The sequence below is a fragment of the Betta splendens genome, chromosome 22, assembly GCF_900634795.4.
Source record: "Betta splendens chromosome 22, fBetSpl5.4, whole genome shotgun sequence".
Lineage (NCBI taxonomy): Eukaryota > Metazoa > Chordata > Actinopteri > Anabantiformes > Osphronemidae > Betta > Betta splendens.
In genome coordinates this window covers 14,003,058-14,018,951 of record NC_040900.2, presented here as the reverse complement: position 1 = coordinate 14,018,951, position 15,894 = coordinate 14,003,058, and the positions used below count along the sequence as shown (strand labels likewise).

General features: G+C 42.5%; 1 protein-coding gene across 3 annotated transcripts in view; it reads left to right on the top strand.

Annotated features, from left to right (window-relative positions):
• The window catches only part of alk (ALK receptor tyrosine kinase), a 229,898-nt gene that overhangs the window by 183,558 nt on the left and 30,446 nt on the right, over positions 1-15,894 (top strand). For all 3 annotated transcript variants that reach the window (XM_029139744.3, XM_029139745.3, XM_029139746.3), the window contains exons 6-10: positions 5,928-6,059; positions 8,891-9,025; positions 9,645-9,748; positions 10,994-11,166; positions 12,877-12,971. In XM_029139744.3, coding sequence (XP_028995577.1) covers positions 5,928-6,059; positions 8,891-9,025; positions 9,645-9,748; positions 10,994-11,166; positions 12,877-12,971 — 639 coding nt within the window. The remainder of the gene's footprint in view (positions 1-5,927; positions 6,060-8,890; positions 9,026-9,644; positions 9,749-10,993; positions 11,167-12,876; positions 12,972-15,894) is intronic.

The window sequence follows — 15,894 nt, the reverse complement described above, 5'->3', positions numbered from 1 at the left end:
TGCAGTTGGGGGCAATAATGTCTAAAACGTAAAGGAGAAGCAAGCTGTGCAGGAGATGCCTCCAGTGTTCTGTAGAAATGATAAAATCGAGGCAGCTGACCAAATCAATCAGCTGATCAACGCTGACCTTGTGCACTAAAGGAAAGTCACTTTAATAACCACCTGCATTTTCTTTGACAGTCACTCAGAAGGTTAGCTCATTTAATTGATGTGCTAATGTCTCCAGCTTCACGGCTGATTGCTGGGTATGTCTCGCCTCGGGCCGGCACAGAGCTTACACTAGAGCTTCTTAAAATTAATTGTTTTCTGCTAAAAGGCTTCCAATTATTTTTTTTCAACACGACCTATCGCATAGATGTCTCTGTTTTTTATGATCTACTCAGTGTGTTGTAAACATATTTAGATAATTATGTTAACAATTGATTATCAGTTTTGAATTTTCCCAGTGTATTTGTAGATGCCTCACTGGTATTTCTTCATTTTAGGGAAGTGAAACATGAAAAAATGGCTGCACTTGAAAAAAAAATTTCACTTGGCTAGGCAGATACTGTATATTAACCCTTTGTTCCCCCTTGGCTGGCCTTTTTATTTCATCTGTACTAGAAAATCCACGTCCAATTGTGTCCAACCATAATTGATTAACTAGAGGCCCGCTCTGTTGCTCCTGCACCTGCTGAAGCTGACACCAGTGTACAGACAGGCCATAATAACGTTAGGTCTGCACAATGTGAACAAAGGGATCCAGTTTAAGTAGTGCTTTGCACCTTTTGTCAGCCGATGTGTCAGTGTAAACAAATACTGTATCTTACATTCGCCTTGTGTATGTTTTAAACCCTTACGCTTTACTCTACCTATATGTGAACTTAATACCGTGTAGGAAATATTCAGGGAGAAGCTGATCAACACAGCAGCTGTAACTAACAAATGTCATTTTAGCGAAAGATCAAGTGAAATGTGCTGTTGGACTTTAAAACAACAGCTCTTGTCTCTGTCAACAAGCTCTCAACAATGCCAGACAACATCTGATCTGATGATGTTAGCTCCCAGTTAACATGTGTATAAAATGTGGAATCATATGCTGTGGGAAAAACTGCATGCATTTGCTTCTTGATGCTTCTATCTTCATGAGTCGGAAGCCCAAGACATATTTCCATCCCTAGTGGGGAAAGGATAACAGGTTAATTGTCTTCATTCCCTCCATTGTGGAGTTTATCATCGTCCTTTGCTTCTGGAAGCAAAGGAAAGCAACGATGTGCAGTATTATCTCATGCAAAGAGAATGACCAACATGGAAAACAAAGCAGTAGGTTCACAGCAAAACACAACTCAACAATTATCCGAGGATACAACTTACTAAAACGAGGCCTGGGCTGGCAGGGCTCAGCTTAATCACATTCTAGCTCTAATCTCTTGCCTTGGGTCTTTCTGTGAGCAGCATCCCCTCAACGCAAATTAGTTTTTGTTGCAGGCAAAATTCCAAGGTAATCTACACAGGCAGTTTTATTTTAAGATATTGAGGAAGTGTTAAATGGCCCAGAGTATCAAGTAGAGTGTTTCCAGCATGCATATGCCAAACGTAACAGATGTCTAAATCAACCCTGACCTGGCAGGGAGGAGGAAATGTACACATCTTATGCACTGAAAGCATCATTGATAGAAATTCCTCATTTGGTTCTGCAGAGCACGCGCTTTCACAGAGAATACATGATGATAAACCTGAGTTCGCTGGCGTTTTATTCAAGGTTCCAGTGACAAATATTCCTGTAATGTATTTTATAATTACTATGTATGTGAATTGCAGGAATAATCTGCTGTAAACGACATCTGTCAGCGAGATGAACTGTCTCATTTCTCTGCAATTAAACCTAAACATCATTAACAGAAATCGTGATCCTCAAATCAGCACGTCAACATGTCCTGAAGTGACTGCTGAGTTACGATTCATGAGACACTGACAAATGATGTGCTTTGACTATTAAAACAACAAAAGTGTCCAAGGCCAAATCACTTGTTAAACAAAAAATGTTTGAAGTCAGACCATGTAGCAGCTCTAAAAATGCCTGTTGCATGGCTGTAATCTCTCCAAGCCTTTATGCAGCTGCAGTGATCAGGGGGCCCGTTCCTCCGCGACGCCTCATGATTAACGCAGCAGGTGTTAATATTGTTGGCTGATCTGTGCAGAATGCATAGAATGACTGGGTCAGGCGTTCCAGGTGAGAGTCTCCTCCATGGACTGTGCAAAAGGATTGTTTGGTGATTTCACCACGATGCTCTCCTCTGCAGGAAGCGTGACAGATAGTGATTGTGATTGGCCAACGCTCTGACCAATCGAGCGTGGCTGTGTGCAGTTAATTGAATTCCTGAGTGAGTACGTCTTGTCCCGTCGACTGTCCAGAGGGGAACTCGGCTGCATCCATCTTTTGCATCGCGGCCGTTGTAAATCATCATGAACACTATATCTCCAGATCCTTCAGCAGGGTGGCGAGGCTGTGGGCATTCCATGCTCCAGTACCTTGACAATTTCCCAATGTGACAGCCTGACCGGCATGTCAAACTAGAGAATACTAAGTAAGGAATAAGGAAAACAGGACAAATAAGGTCTGAATAAATTTGAAATGTGATGGACTCACTAGAATCTTTCGAGATTGTCTTATTGTCATATATGTGTGTACTGTAGTTGTAATTTACTCCTGTTCTGGACACAGAGCAGATTACATTTTTTTTCACCAAGCATTTAAGGAGTCAGCATGTGACTGCCATTCTTGCCCAGGAAAACAAACTCATTTTAGTAAGCACCGTCGCCACCATTCCAGGCTGTGTTTTGGTAGCCCGGCTTCAACAAGCGTACACGGTTCTGTATTCAAATCATAAGCAATCACCACCAATGCGTAACAAAAGTTCTATTACAACGTGCTTTGCATGATCTCATCTGAGGGTGAGACATCTCTATCAGCAGCATCTTAAACACCAGATATGGATCACGCGTTATGCAAAACACTCCAATGTTACATGTTTGAGAAAAGGGGAAGCAGCACCTCCCATTCAGTGCTCAGGTTCAGGCTTGGACAGAAGAATTACATTATGATCCTGTAGAATAATCACGCATTGGATGACCAATATGCTGTGTATTCATAGTCATAGTTGGTGACACACTGCTTATCATGAATAGGCCCAGACGCCTGCTTTGGTGCAACCGTTACCTGTCAGCTGACAACAAGCAGCCGAGGCCATCTGGACTTTATGGATTGTGACTGATGACTCTGGCGCTCTTCATACCTTCCTGACATTTAGTACAAGTACAATAAGCAGCAGGATGTCTGTGTCACTACCTTCTAGCAGAAAATCAATGTCCGTGATGTCAGTAGAGATCTCACTGACTCAAAAAAATAGTGTACAGAGTATGTACAGTAACATTTTTGAAACTTTCCAAACATTTGGTGAAATCACTCAAATAGTATTATGTTATGTCAAAACAAGTGCATGTGTTTTTTAACAACCTTATTTAAAGCAGTTGGGAATTTGTGTCGATTCATGAAAGCATCGTGTTAGTGCGTTGATTTATTTCTTTCTGATCGAAAAACTGCTTCTTTATTGACTGGGAATCAATAACCCCTGAGCTGATGAGCTAAAGCTAAGAATGTGCCTGCTGTGTATAGGATTTTATTCTACTCTACTGAACTTCTTAGCTGACATGTTGTAGGTGATGTAAATCGCACTCTATTGTGCATATTTAATAATATCCATGCTCACTAACAGCTTTGAAGCCATTTAACAGGCACCCGGTTTCCTGTGCTGTGTATTCTGTCGTTTGTCAGCATCCACTGTAGCATCTTCAACTCTTCACCTCCCATACCTCATTCCCTTCACGATGCCACACCGGCCCCCTGAGCACACGGATAACGAAACTCACTTACTCCCACCGGCAGTTCATCCTCCGCTGACCCACTTGTTTTCACAATATGACAAGCGTGATTTAAGAAGTGTGGGGGGCCAGGAGCAGGTTTGGCTGCACCTCTCTGCTTCAGGGCTTTTAAAGTTCACTGACATCGCCGCATTGATACGCTTGTCTCCACTGTCACCAAAGAAAGATTATTCAGTATGTTTCTATACCGACTAAGGTTTCATCCAGTGAGCGCGTTGAACGCGCGCTGTGTGTGTTACCACTTGTGTAGTCGCACAGCTGGTCACAAAGAAGCAAGCCTCCGTCTCATCTCATCTGAATAGAGCGCTATATTTACACTCCTCTGTAAATGTAATCCATCTGTGAGATCGTACATATATAGTACACAGCCTTTAGTCTGTGATAGAAGTGCTGACGAATTATTCACAATGTGCAGCACAGCACAGGCAAATAAGATAGTCATTATGAAAGTCATTTACTCTGGCTAAGATGTTTTTAAAGAATTCGCACTGGATTACTCACTGACGTGTTGATGGGGCTCTCTGTAGCCATTAGGGCCCTGCGACAATAGTCGACTGTGGGAGGCCCCAGACTAATGTGTTTGTGTCCAATAAAACCACGCCACCCCTCCTTCTGATCTATAGAGGCTACGTCGCCGGTTCCCCACTGGGCCCTGAGGCTCCTCTGCATAAGTGGTAAAAGAAGTGACGTTTGCTGTGAGTCAAGCAACGCTATCAAATGTTTGCTGCAGCTCAGCAAACTGACCGATTTGAAGAGATGCCCCGACTTAAGCAAGCTGCATCATTCATTTCTGCATTTTAGTTTGTCCTGGATACTGTCTGACTTTAGCAGCCGAGATACAGCAGTAAAAATCGTGATAAAGTTCTAATAATGCTGATGAACACTATCTGGTCTTATTTGTTTGTTGTTTTGTGAAAAAAACCCACAAATGTCCAAATGTTGATCCATGCTGTGCTTTATCCTCAAGTCACCTTCGTGTGAGACCGCTTTTAAGGGAAGTGCTGTCACTGTGTGTACATTCATTACAAACGTCATATTAAAATTAGCACCGCCTTCCATCCTGCCTATCTGCCCAGCTCAGCTCCCAGTGTTTGCTCCACGCTGCTCCTCCTGTCATGGACTCCAGTGTTATCAGACGTCTGACTCCAACTTAGTCTGAGTGGAGAACAAATCTACATAATACAGATCAAGGGCAAGCTACAGTAAGCGGAGCCAGTCACTCACGATAAGAATCACTTCTCCTTTCTCCTCATGGGGGGTGGGGGCTGGGGGGTGTTTAGATCCCCATCAGCAGACAGGCCTTTTTTCCTCTTTTCTGTTTTGTTCCCTGTACTGTGATCTGCTTGTGATGATTAAGGTGGAGGTGAGCAGTTTTCTCAACCTGGAGATATCACCTCTGTGATTTGCATAGATATGCAAATGTCCCGGGTTACAATTGAGTTGCTCAGATGTGATGTCAGTGGGTGTGTGGGGGCGTGCACGCACTCCCTCCCCTCGTACTTCTGCTTCTACTGTATATGTAGGTCATTGTTCTCCACTCATTGTCTTCCTCTTCTGATGGATATGTGCTGTATCACAGGCAGATGCTTATGCAGCCTGGGCCCAGTTATTTATGATGCTACAGGCAGTCTGTGAATGTTAGACAGAGTTTACAATCAGGATTTTTATTAGTCTTTGACAGTGACTGATGCACTTTTATGCTCTAACTGTATATTTCCTACTGTTTGTAAGTAGTTTTCCCTGAACTCTTTGTGTGTTTTGTGCCTCCCATATAAATCTGGCAGTGATATTTAAGAAGTAAACTTAGTACATAATCACAAGTTATTTTCCCTCTGCTCCAAAAAGTAGATTTTGTTGTTGTTGCATTATATTTTCAGATTTTGTTGCCAACAGGCAAATCATTTTCTTAACTCGGCTCAAACTGCGGAAATATTTTACTCTGCAGTTTGTGCAGTAACGGTGTCTTTGCGATGAAATGCTTCATAGACTGTTTTGCCTCCATCCAGCTTCCTCGCCAGGGCCTAACATCACACTGGAGGGCCAGTATCACTGTCACCAGGGCCCTGGGATCCCACTGGACAAACTGTGTGACTTCAGCCCTGACTGCCCACTCGGCGACGACGAAGGCGACCTATGTCGTGAGTAAAGCTCGTTACAGTGCCGCCGCTCACGCCTCCACTGCCCTTTCTCTGCATCGGTTGAGTTGTGAGGTTGATCATCCGGACTGAGCTGCTTATAATGAAGCATCCCGCCCAACAGTGCAACAACGGCGTGCGCGTATGTGCTCACGCTCCTGACGAAGAGGCAGTAAAAGAACACAGAGCAGCGATGCTCAGCTCGCAGTTCTCACCCTTGACATATTCCACGGTTGTTATTTCTATCTCTTTGCACATTTGTTTTTTTTGCTTCTCCTGAGGCCTACGAGGAGCAGTAGCCAAGTATGCTGACATCTTATTCACAAGTGAAGTCCCCCAGGCCCTGCTCGTCTCGTTGAGACAGGCTTTTTTTCAGTCCTACCTTCATGCATGCAGTTTTACATCGTCTTCATACGCAGGTCAGACCTCTTACCCCCGACACTGTGTTGTTGGGTTTCCGTTTTTTGCCCATATTAAACCGACCACAATTAATTCGCTTCTGCCCACAGTGTGCAGCAGCCTCTCATGTGGGAGGTGGCTGCTTCCTCGTGCGCATAGGTTCCCTACTACTGTAAGTAAGAGAGCAGAGTGATAAACGAACACGTCAGCTGCTGTAGATGGAGCTGGCCTGCTGCGCTTTCAGCGTGTGTTCGTGGTTTTTGGCCTTAGCGTCTAGCCCAAGGGCTAAATATCAAATTTACAAGTAATAAATGATATATCTGAAATAAACACGTTCTGTCTCAGCAGCAAACAGCGGAAACGTAGGATGTCTGATTTAATATCTGTGTAAAGGGAAACAGTATTGACAGAATAATGTTTATCTTGTTTATCTTTGCACGTTCTCTCATGATTCTATACGGGCACAGCAGCATGAAGGCCTGCTGTCATTAGCATTCATTTAAGTGTCTAGGTCTAAAAATAATCATACAGTAACCTGCATCCACAGGTTCATCAGTCCAGGCTTACGTCTCCCGTCTCTTGTTGTTCGCTTGTCACACACTGTCTGTACCTTAAACTCTGTTTGCTTCATTTTCATCTTCGTCACGCGTCACAATTATCCGTGCTACCCAAATCATAGTGTTCCTTCTCTGATACCCCATTCTCTATGATCTATCCACGAGTTATCTTCATCTGATTTGATCTATTTAAATCCTTCATAAGCTGTGCCAAGGCTCATTAACAGGAAAGAAAGCCGAGAGGAACAAACGGAGCTCGTGTCAATCAAAAACATTTCTGACATATAAGGAAAAACAATTCCCGGTGGATCTCCCTCACTTCCCTCGCCTCACATCATTATGCACCAACACATCCTTCACTCTCTGAAAGTTCCAGCTCCTTCTGCTTGATTTTAGTGGGTCTAAATTTTGCAGACACCCCACCGCTTTCCACCGCTACACTGTCCCTACAGCTACAGAGAAGAGCTGCTTTGCATCAAAGTTATACAATAATCTTAAAGATTATATTTTTGCCTTCCCTGGAAAATTGTCAGTAATGATCAGCGCTGCTTCCACTTATGCCACATTCTTAGGAAATGAAGCCAGTGTTATGACGTCGCCTTCTGTAGCTAATTCTGGTCATTGAAATTCTAGAAGGTCGGGCCTGATTTATTTCAGCTGGTGGATTTCCCACGAAAACAAACATGCTCTCATATTGTGGACTGATTCTTTTGACACATCACTGCTGAATGAACAGCATCAGCAATGACAGGATTAAGTACAGTAAATGAAAATGCCCAACATTCAGAAAGATACAGTTTTCATAAAACAGCAATATATCTTGTTAACATACTTTCATGTGTGACTTTGAGCCTCTGTGTAACACACAATAAATCCTAATATCATAGATTAAAATAAAATTCAGAGAAAAGTACTAAAAAAGATTTAAAAAATATATATATATATATTTTTTTATCACCTTTGCTTTTTCTCTTGCTGAAACCATGTGCTTCATGATCTCAGCTCAGGCCAGTTTCAGTCTCATTATCTGGATGCTGCAATTTCCAAAACGACCACTGTCATCAGGGCACTTACACGTAATAGGAGCTGGCACAGACAGTTGCTTGGGATAGAAAATGCACAGTGCAAACCGAAGGTGAAGACTTTCCATCTCAAACCTCGGCATGGAGCTGCACGTTTGAAGAAGCAGTCTTCCTGACTATTCCCTGCTATATGACTTCTTCACATCACATTTGTGATAGTTTAAATGGACAATAATCAGTGTTCAAATATTCACACCAATCTGACTCCAGCAGCATGAGCCTGTCCAATCAGACGCTTCGCTGTATTCCTGCTGTATAAAGCAGCCAGTGAGCAGACTGCTTCTGTGGCTCAGCCTTTTTTTTATTTTTTCAGGTTTTCATTTTTTCAAGTGATTTCAGGTTTATTGCCACTCCTGAAGCACGTTGTGTCACCACCTAAGCTTTCTAATTCATCCTGGGATCCTCTGCTCTCTTCCATCTCCTGCTCAAGACAGTTCAGGCTTTTTCTATTTTCTTCTTCCACTTCTAGAGTCATTGTGAGAGCCCCCTTCTTCTGCACCTCAACTCTAATTTTCACCAACACATTGAGTCCTGTGAGCCATTAGTCTGCACCCCCTGTAAGCCTCTCTCTCTCGTCAACCTCTTTACCTCCACTGTCATTCAGCTTCTTGATCCCAAGCCTCTGTCCTTTTTCTCCTTGGCAGTTTGGCTGTCAGTGTTCACTCCATCCTGTCTCCCTTCGCCCCCCACCCCGCTGGGCCTGTCGACTCATTATGTGCCTCCCCTACCTCACCCCTCCCATCCTTATCATCTTCTCCTCTCCTCCCCTGATATATTCCCTCTCCTGTCTCTCCAGGCCACTTTCTCAATGGCAGCTACTGCTCATTTGAAGAGGGTGAATGCGGTTGGCAGGCAGTAACAAGTCGCGGTCTTGCCTGGAGAAGACTTCAGAGTCCGGCAAAGGCTACCAGACAGAGCTGCCCATCATCAGGTGTCACACCGATACACTACCACACAGTAAACACTGTTCAGACTAAATGATCAACTGGTCTATTTGCATACCTCTGACGTGTGTACAGCATCAGTAAATTGTGAAAAATTAACTTAAAGGTCAACATTTTAAGCAAATCAGGAGTGAAGCCTTTAAACACAATGAACGTAAACATTTCACTGTAACAAAAGTTAAGTGCAACCTCTGATGTGTCAAACATGGGCTTGTTGCCTTCACGGCTCATTGTGCTGCCACAAACCGAATCCCTCTGGGTGTGAAAGCTCTAGCACGTACTGTAGACGCTGAGACCTGCACCAGACTGTTGTCAGTGCAGTGACTTGAATGCGCGTCTTAATGAGGTTTTAAAGTCGTGTTTGTCTGAGACTTGTTTTTGTTCTGAACTATTTACAGAATCCTCAGCGGTAGTGAGGATATAAATGGAGGCTTTAATTATATATTATATTTAGTAATAGCTGTGCTGTAGTGCTGCAACAGTCACCTGGAAGACAGACATTCAGTATTATCTATTGTTTGTTGTTGTCACTCTTATCTACAATAAATCCGTTGTAAAATGTACGCCTACAGCTTAATGTGTGACTGTTTTTCTCCTGTGTTAAAGGTTCAACATTCAGCGTGGAGGGAGGTCAGAACAAGGGCCAGCGTGGCTCAGCATTACTGAGGAGCCCTCTGTTTCCTCCACCTCTGAGAAACTCCCCATGCACAGTGAGTAAAGAACAGTCTGCTTCTCCACAAAAACAATATAGTCTTTTTTACATGCACGTACTGGGAGACTGTTTGATTTAATGGGCACAACTTCACTTTTACTATTAAAATAGTTTTTACCTTAACGCTTTTAGAAACTGCTCAGAAATAAAACTACGGTGTGCAAATAGAGCAAATTAAGCATGTGTCGTATCCCTGTCAGACACTGAGTTTAGCCTCATCAGTCACATGTTATAAAATATTGGAACTCATGAATTATTTACCACTTGACGCTCACAGGTGTCTGGGTGAACAAGTAGCTGTGAACTTGAGGTGTTGAGCTGTTGTTGCATCTAGCATTTAAAGTTATGTTAGTGGTTCGAATACTACACAGCCCCATGACCTTTGGCCCTTTGCATTTTGATTTTGTAGGTTAAGAGGTCAAATAACAACATAAGAAGGAAAAGTTTATTCTAAACAAAAAACAGAACGTGGTGAAACAACAGAAAAATAAAAGAATAGAAAGTGAGAGGTGGAGGATGTTGTTGCCTTTTAGGTGTCGGTTAGAGATATGTGAGATTTGTGTAGCACAGTGAAGGCAGCTCCCACCCCGCTACCAGGCACGCAGCCAGAGATTAGCCATGATTCCAGATTAACTCCAAATCCTCCTTTCAGCACTGAACTGGTGCTGTTCAATCTAGCCTGTCTGCTCTTGGACATCTATGTTGAGCATATTAGCTTTGGGTGTTAGCTACTTTCATGTTGTTCCCAATGCGCAGTGCCTGTAATCTAGATGTTTAGAGTGTCACCGTGTGGCCTTCCAGTCCATGATAAGGACTTCAACCTGTTATCAACAGGCACAATGCCGAAGCCCGGCACAGACAGGCTCGGTTCACAGGCTCAGTCTGGATAGTGTCTCATCAGGCAAAACCTGCATCTGCTCACATCAAAGGCTTGTTAATAAGCTTGCAATACAGACTTGGTAAATTCTGTCACCCTCAGAAAAGCTTGAACTGATCACGAGTGATAATTTTTCTCCGTTCAATATCAGATGCATCCTTTTTTTAACGAATAACACTTCTACTCACACAGTGGTTGTTCTTACTGATCAGAATCAGAATCAGCTTTGATGGCCAAGTTTGCACAGGACAACCAAGGAATTATATGTGGTCTGAGTCTGTCCTTGTTCCCTCTTGTGACAAAAAAATAAATAAAGAATACAAACCGATGCATATCATGGCACTAAAATTCCAACTTTTTCACCAGGTGCGGTTCTGGCTGTGTTCTGGCGCCTTACAGAAGGGGTCCCTGTCTCTGTGGCTGGTGGAGAACAGCACGGGCCCTGAGGAGCGGCGCAGACTGTGGCATTCGGCCAGTCAACCCAAATCTGAGCGGGGCTGGAAACTCATCAGACTCCCACTCTACGGCCTCGCAGACTGGTATAGGACGCACTTTAAATCACATCAAAGCCATGCGTCTTTGAACTTTTTGAAGTCAGCACATTAGTAGCATTTTGAAGTTTTTAAGAGCAATCAGCCATTTCGCCCTCACCATACTCACCAGAAATGTAAGTGCTCCTACAGTAGAGAACTGGAACCCAGAATGACTCCTTATTCTCTGCAGCTCAGATTTTTAACATTTACTATTCAGAACTCCACAAAAATAATCAATCCCACAGCGACTTAAGTCTTATACCCCGGACAACGTGTACAGTTTTTAAATATTCCACTCATCCATGATAAAGAAAGTAGAAATACACAGGGCTCTACTCAATCTACTTGCCGTCCAATTATCTATGACTCTGATTTCCTCTCAAAGGAAAAAAGAAACTAAATGGGATAAAACAAGAAAAGAGAAGCCACAAACAAGGCCTTTCATCTCTGTTTGCCTGACTGGGGGTTCTCAGCCATTAGAGTTCAGATAATCCTGCTCCCTTAAGAGTTGCGCATCTTCATTCCTGGGCTACGTATCAGCTATGCTTGCGCTCTTAATTAGAATGTCACGTCCTAAACCACTAGGTAAACCTGCCAGTCTCCTGGCAGTGACCTTTGTAGAGCTTAGATGAGATCACAACTGCAGCTTAAAGTGCAGCTATTAGAGAGGACATAAAGGAGAGTATATGTAGACGCTGCATGACAAACTCATAGGTACATGGAGAATGTGTAGCTATATGATAATCACTTCAAAAAACAGTTTGTCAATGTTAATATTTACAGATGCAGATTGTATGCAGTACCTGTGTAATGGGTGGACTACTTTGTGACAGAACTTTGATAGAGATTTATTATCAGTATAATATATATATATATATATATATATATATATATATATATATATATATATATATATATATATTAAAAATAATGTATTATTATATTTATGGACACCCTGTTCTTTATATTTTACACTTATCACCAAGTTGGGCTGAGACTGACCCCAAAACTCCCTGAAAAGATAGGAAATCACGTCTTAACTCCTTAGCAGCAATACAGTTATTTAAGCACAGAGGTAGAGATTTCAGGGCTACACAACAACTCTTCTATCAGGTCAACTCTCGCAAATTAAAATCAACAGAAAAACAACTTTCATTCACTCTGATTGATTGATTGATCCCCTAATTTTTGCCTCTTCAAAATGGCACACTACAAAGGAGTATTTCCTCTTTTTAGTTCATCTTTGAAAGGCCCATACAGTACCATCCTCTGCAGTAGCCTCCATGACCTCATCAAAGGATTCAGAGAACTTCTTAGTGTATCTCTTTTTCAACCTAGTAACCCTCTCGGTTTCCTATTGCCTACTGTAGCCCAGAGATGGACCAGGGAAAATACTGTATTAAATGACAAAACAAACACACATTTCCCAAAATATTCATATTTTTAATGTAGAGCTAAAGCCATGTTTTTGCCGTGACTGCCTAAATTATTTTCAGCACAAAAATAAATTAATTGGAACAGCAAAATGCATCTCTGAGGAAGTCAAATGATGCTGTTTTGTTTTGTGAGATGAAATAAACCAACTCAAACCTTGGTGGCAAAGACATCCATAATACATTGCGTGCCCATAAATACATTGCTTACTTTATTTCAGTTAGAGGCCATCCAACCTTTCACAAGCTGTACAGCAACTTAAACATCTGTGTCTCTACTTAGGTTCTGGCTGCAGTTCAGCGTGGAGGAGGGAGCGGGGCCCAGTCTGTCCGTCGCTCTCGACAACGTTTCCTTCAGCATGGACTGCTTCCTGGCATGTGAGCACTATTAAATGTTGAATCTTTCTCTTTTATCGTTACCCCAAAGGACCTAGGTTGAATTAATGGGATTTTCTGATTGATTGCCCGATTGATTGACCACGACATGGAAGTAGAGTAAAAACTTTTTTTTTGTTTGGCTTGAGTAAACACAGAAAGTGACCCAAAGAAATTCAATTAATAATCAATACAGCACTGCCTCATGTTCTAGCTTCACACAAATACGGTTTGACAGTTGCAGTTTTGCACACCTTGGGTAATTGATCCAGGAATGACTCATTTTCACATCATTCTTTTCAAATTCTCTTGATGTAGCTCTTCTAATTCAACTCATATTTTGCAATTTTAGTCAAAACCACAATTTAGTAATATTGTCACGTTCTCTATGTTTTCACTTAGTGTCCTACTGCTTCGTTTAGTGACACATTGCAAAACATTGTGGAAGTTAAGATACAGTATTATTTCAATCATTTTTGGTTTCCTGTGTTTATGTGATAATGTTGAATTGGCTCCAAATTGCTTTTCCAAATGACAGGTCCCTGGTGATATTTAAATAGTAAAAGAAAGTTCAAAGTTACTCTGTTCCTAAATATCCAGCTCTGACATAAGGTCTTGTGTTAAAAATAACAGGTGAACCTCTGACACACTCTAATTTTTACGGTGAGGTTATGATTTGTTACTGCAACTACATAAGTGTTGAAATGTGTACAATACTGCTGTGATTGATCAGAGCTATTGAAGCAAATCTTGGAAGTCACTTTAGATGTAACATAAGAACTGATGAATGTGACTGGCACACGTATAAATCATCACATTTGTGATGAATTTATCCATCAGCTGCAGATGTAATGGCATCACTAGTGCCCTAACTCCAAAATCCAATCAGATAGCATAGGATCATCAACTGCATATTGTGAGAAATTGCTGCTGGTTTAGGCTGGAGCAGAGTCACTGTTGCCCTGTATCAGCACAGTCTCATTGGGTCAGCGACTCTTTATTTAAAGAGATGACATTTTCCAGGAGATATTTGCACACCAATTTGTGTTTTATGTCCTGTGGAGCAGCAGCGAAGGCATTGCAGCACTCAAGGATCATCTATCTCTGCTTTGCTCACTTCCCATCTAGGACAGGTATCCATTACCTAAAGCCACACTTGACACAGTCACCTATCAATCAGAGAGTTGATGGGCGATGCTGAAGCATAGCAAAAGATATTGTTTCCAGGAGTGATTACTGTGAGTGATTACTGTGATGAATCTCTAAGCATTATGACACAACCCTATAATACTGACGTGTGATGGGAATACATATTGCAAACACGTTATGCAGAGGTTCAGCAATCCATGGCCTTTTCCCCACACTTTCCTGGGCTTTAGTATGATGTATAGTTTGGCAAGCAGGAGTGCTTGATGATGCATCCATTGCCCTTCAGGTGCTAGGCCTTGCTGTCACTTCTATCATTTTACCTTCACCAGCATCATTAAATTATTTTATTGGGTTGGACAGCACATGAAGTTGATCCTTCCTTTCCGCTGTGAGCCATCGTTTTTCCCCACAGTCCTTAACTGCAGCACTGGCTGCATATGCAGAGCACCTTAAACATCTGTGAATGGACCCGACAGCAGCATGTCCCTGACATCACTGCACAGTAAAGTGAGCGCTGTTTACCACTGCATCACCGGCGATTTGGAAGAAAGAAATTGGATTTGTAAAGCTCATAACCTGTAAACCAGGGCATGACCTTTACACGGACGTATAAATGTGTTTTATCCACTCACACAGAAGCCCTAGAAAACAGATGTCCAGACGCCATGACTCAGATCCAGACATCTAAGTTTGAGCGAACCATATTCCCCAGTTTGAGCCAGTTGCGTCTCCATTACCATTCAGCGACGCAGACTATAAAACACATGTATTTGGATGCGTTTCAGTGATGAAACCGTTATTTGCAAACCTCACATCAGAAATACTATTTGTGTGCGATCGCATTTGAATCCAAGCTTTCATATCACAAATCACCTTAGTGTCCATAGAAATGGAGACGCATTCCTCCGAGCTGTAGCAGTCTTGTGATATTTTGGCATGGTGCCTGGGTGGTAGCGCCCCCACCCCCCTGCCCCCCGTGGCTGCCCTGTGGCAGGCTTCAGGTAGCTTACCCTGCCCCGCTAATGAACACTGACAGCCACGCCGGCTGCCGCCCTGCCCTCTGGTTCACGCTGCTTTGAGGTGGACCCACTGAGTCTTTGTCTCCATTCAGCAGCATACCAATTCATTGTTACTGTAGCGTGGTCGCTCATGCTCCGAATAACAATGCCCTGAACCTTATTAGTGACTGTTGCCGACGATATAGAAAGTTGCAGAACTTGTTGAATACACATAAGACATGGAATCAACTTACTTACAGAGACAGATAGTGTTGATTGCTGTTGCTGTGGTCATTCACATGCTGTGTCTGATTCAAGTCTGCACATAAACTCCATCCATATCAAGGCTCGCAAGCAGTGGAGACTTATGCGATCATATTTATTTGAGGATTACAGAGCTGGGGGATGAGCTATTGATTTTTTTTTCTTTTGCTAACTGGTTACGTGATCAACGCTGGGGGGTGGGGGCCTTTGTCTTTTAGAGACAACCTGCGATAGCCTTCACATTAAAAGCACAAATTGCGGAAGTTTAAATATTTACAGATACTATACTGTCTACTATACTATACTGTCCAAGCAGCCATTAGTCAGGTTCAAGGACATTTGATGAGTTATTTGTTTCGAATCCAATAGAAACCCATCACAAAGCCTTTAGATGGAGTTGCTTTCGGTGACGAGCAATTCTTAACAGGTGGGAGAAGTGTTGCTGCAGAAAAATAATTACAGAGACAAAGATAAAAAGTAAGTTATTTTCCCCTCATACCACCCAAACGTACGGT